Below are 3,007 nucleotides of genomic sequence, written 5' to 3' on the forward strand. Positions count from 1 at the left end.
TGAAATTGTGGGGGGGTCTTTAGTGTTTTTTCGAAAATTAATGTCTTTGGAAATATCCTATTTTAAGCATGGGCTATAAATATTAGGGCTGGAATATCCTTCATAGTTTTGCTGACATACAAAAGAACCTACTGTATTTTTGAGCTTGTGTCTATATGTTACCACCATGGGTGCTATTAACCTCAGTGTTTTCTGTATATTTCAGACATTAGTCTTTAACCATGGGGGATTGGAACTTATTGGGTGGCATCCTAGAGGAAGTTCACTCCCACTCAACCATAGTGGGGAAAATCTGGCTGACCATCCTCTTCATCTTCCGAATGCTGGTACTTCGTGTGGCTGCTGAGGATGTCTGGGATGATGAACAGTCAGCATTTGACTGCAACACCCGGCAGCCAGGTTGCAACAATATCTGTTATGATGATGCATTCCCTATCTCTTTGATCAGGTTCTGGGTTTTACAGATCATCTTTGTGTCTTCTCCTTCTTTGGTCTATATGGGCCATGCACTTTATAGGCTGAGGGCCTTTGAGAAAGAGAGACAAAGGAAAAAGTCATACCTTAGAGCCCAGATGGAGAATCCAGAGCTTGACTTGGAGGAGCAGCAAAGAATAGATAGGGAACTGAGGAGGTTAGAGGAGCAGAAGAGGATCCATAAAGTCCCTCTGAAAGGATGTCTGCTGCGTACTTATGTCTTACACATCTTGACCAGATCTGTGCTGGAAGTAGGATTCATGATAGGCCAATATATTCTCTATGGATTTCAAATGCACCCCCTTTACAAATGCACTCAACCTCCTTGCCCCAATGCAGTGGATTGCTTTGTATCCAGGCCCACTGAGAAGACAATTTTCATGCTTTTTATGCACAGCATTGCAGCCATTTCCTTGTTACTCAATATACTGGAAATATTTCATCTGGGCATCAGAAAAATTATGAGGACACTTTATAAGAAATCCAGCGGTGAGGGCATTGAGGATGAAACAGGCCCTCCATTCCATTTGAAGAAATATTCGGTGGCCCAGCAGTGTATGATTTGCTCTTCCTTGCCTGAAACAATCTCTCCACTTCAAGCTAACAATCAACAGCAAGTCATTCGAGTTAATGTGCCAAAGTCTAAAACCATGTGGCAAATCCCACAGCCCAGGCAACTTGAAGTAGACCCTTCCAATGGGAAAAAAGACTGGTCTGAGAAGGATCAGCACATTGGACAGCTCCATGTTCACAGCCCATGTCCCTGGGCTGGCAGTGCTGGAAATCAGCACCTGGGACAGCAATCAGACCAGTCTTCATTTGGCCTGCAGAATACAATGTCTCAGTCCTGGCTAGGTACAACTACGGCTCCTAGAAACTGTCCATCCTATGCAATAGGAACCTGGGAGCAGTCCCAGGACCCAGAACCCTCAGGTGAGCCTCTGACAGATCTTCATAGTCACTGCAGAGACAGTGAAGGCAGCATGAGAGAGAGTGGGGTCTGGATAGAGAGATCTCGCCCGGGCAGTCGCAAGGCCAGCTTTCTGTCCAGATTGTTGTCTGAAAAGCGACACCTGCACAGTGACTCAGGAAGTTCTGGTTCTCGGAATAGCTCCTGCTTGGATTTTCCTCACTGGGAAAATAGCCCCTCACCTCTGCCTTCAGTCCCTGGGCACAGAACATCAATGGTAAGACAGACAGCCCTACCGATCATGGAACTATCCCAAAAACTGTTCCATCCTGGATGCTTTCTTTTTCCTTTCTTCCTTCCTGGGGTGTGTATGTATGTTTCTGTTGACAGAGAGGCAGATGGAGAGGGAGATTATTTATGGAGAGATAAAATTATTCATTCAATACATTCAGTTAAATTCAATTCATAAAATAGAAAAAACTTATACCAATTGCTTTTATAAGTGCTGGGCATATAAATGGATAAAATACAGTCTCTGACATCAAAGGACTCAGGATGTAGGAGGAAAATTTAGACAGGTAAACATGTAAATGTATCAAGTGTAAGGCATCATGTTAGTGGGAATGAGTGAGCAAAGGAGGGAGTGGTCATATGGATAGGTCAGGGAAAGGTTCATAGTTGAAGTTACCTTGAACTGAATCTTGAAAGATGTGACAAGTTTTTCCAAAACTGGGAGGACTGGGGCACGTGAAAGAAGCCATCCTGGTTGAGGGAGCAGCACAGATAAAGTCTAAGAGGTGAGACACAGCAGTGCTGTCTGAGGAACTGTGTGCGGCTAGAGCACAGGGTGGTAGGAGGGCTCAGAGGGAGGGAAGCCTGGAGAAGTGGGCATGGAGGCCCTGTAGGGAAGCCATGGAGAACTGACACAGGATGTGGAGCAGAGGAGGGACCAGATCAGAGTTGTAGTTTAGAAAGTCCTTCTGTCACAGTATAGAAAACGGTCCAGAGGAAGGATCATTTGTAACCTTGAGTTGCCTTCGTCTCACTAAAAAAGGAGGGTGTACTTCATTCTTTTAATATCTTTGACATTTCAAAGTCATATATCAATATTTGGTGATATATTTTACAAAGACAAGAATCAATATTGTATTGATTTTAATTTTGTTCTCTGAAAAACCACTGTGGGATAAACATTTCTTACCCATTATAAACATGAAATGGATATTTACTATGGATTCTTCTCAATTCTGGAACAAAGGATGACACTTGCTTCCTCACTGCTCCCAATAGTCAATTGTTTCCATTAAAAAGAAAATTCCCCCAAGGTTGGTGGGGGAGCTTCTGAGTTGAGCTCACATACTTGTTTCTTCCTTTGTTCCATTTTTTTTTGTGTGTGTGTTGATAATGACTGAATCCCTCTACCCTAGTTTTACATCTCGTATGGATTTTGATACTGATGTTACTGTACTACAGCCATACCATGAGTGCAAATCAACCTACTTGGATTTTTACTAAAATACTTCTCTCAAACTGATTTTCATTTCTTGTCAGTGACCAGCCATTTATTCAGGAGACTGTGTTTAGGATCAATGTATGGGTGCTTAGAAACCTATGCCAAACTAG

The 3,007-nt window shown here is 43.0% G+C and overlaps 1 protein-coding gene across 1 annotated transcript; it reads left to right on the top strand.

The window, feature by feature from the left end:
• Positions 1-221: 221 nt before the first annotated feature.
• GJA10 (gap junction protein alpha 10) lies at positions 222-1,853 on the top strand. Its single transcript, XM_025384493.1, has one exon. It carries the CDS (start codon positions 222-224, stop codon positions 1,851-1,853), a length of 1,632 nt encoding a protein of 543 aa, XP_025240278.1.
• Positions 1,854-3,007: the final 1,154 nt, after the last annotated feature.

Source organism: Theropithecus gelada, chromosome 4, assembly GCF_003255815.1.
Source record: "Theropithecus gelada isolate Dixy chromosome 4, Tgel_1.0, whole genome shotgun sequence".
In the NCBI taxonomy this organism is placed as follows: Eukaryota; Metazoa; Chordata; class Mammalia; order Primates; family Cercopithecidae; genus Theropithecus; species Theropithecus gelada.

Coding starts and splice junctions, on each gene's coding strand:
- GJA10 (XM_025384493.1), top strand. CDS start 222: ATGGGGGATTGGAACTTATTGGGTGGCATCCTAGAGGAAGTTCACTCC.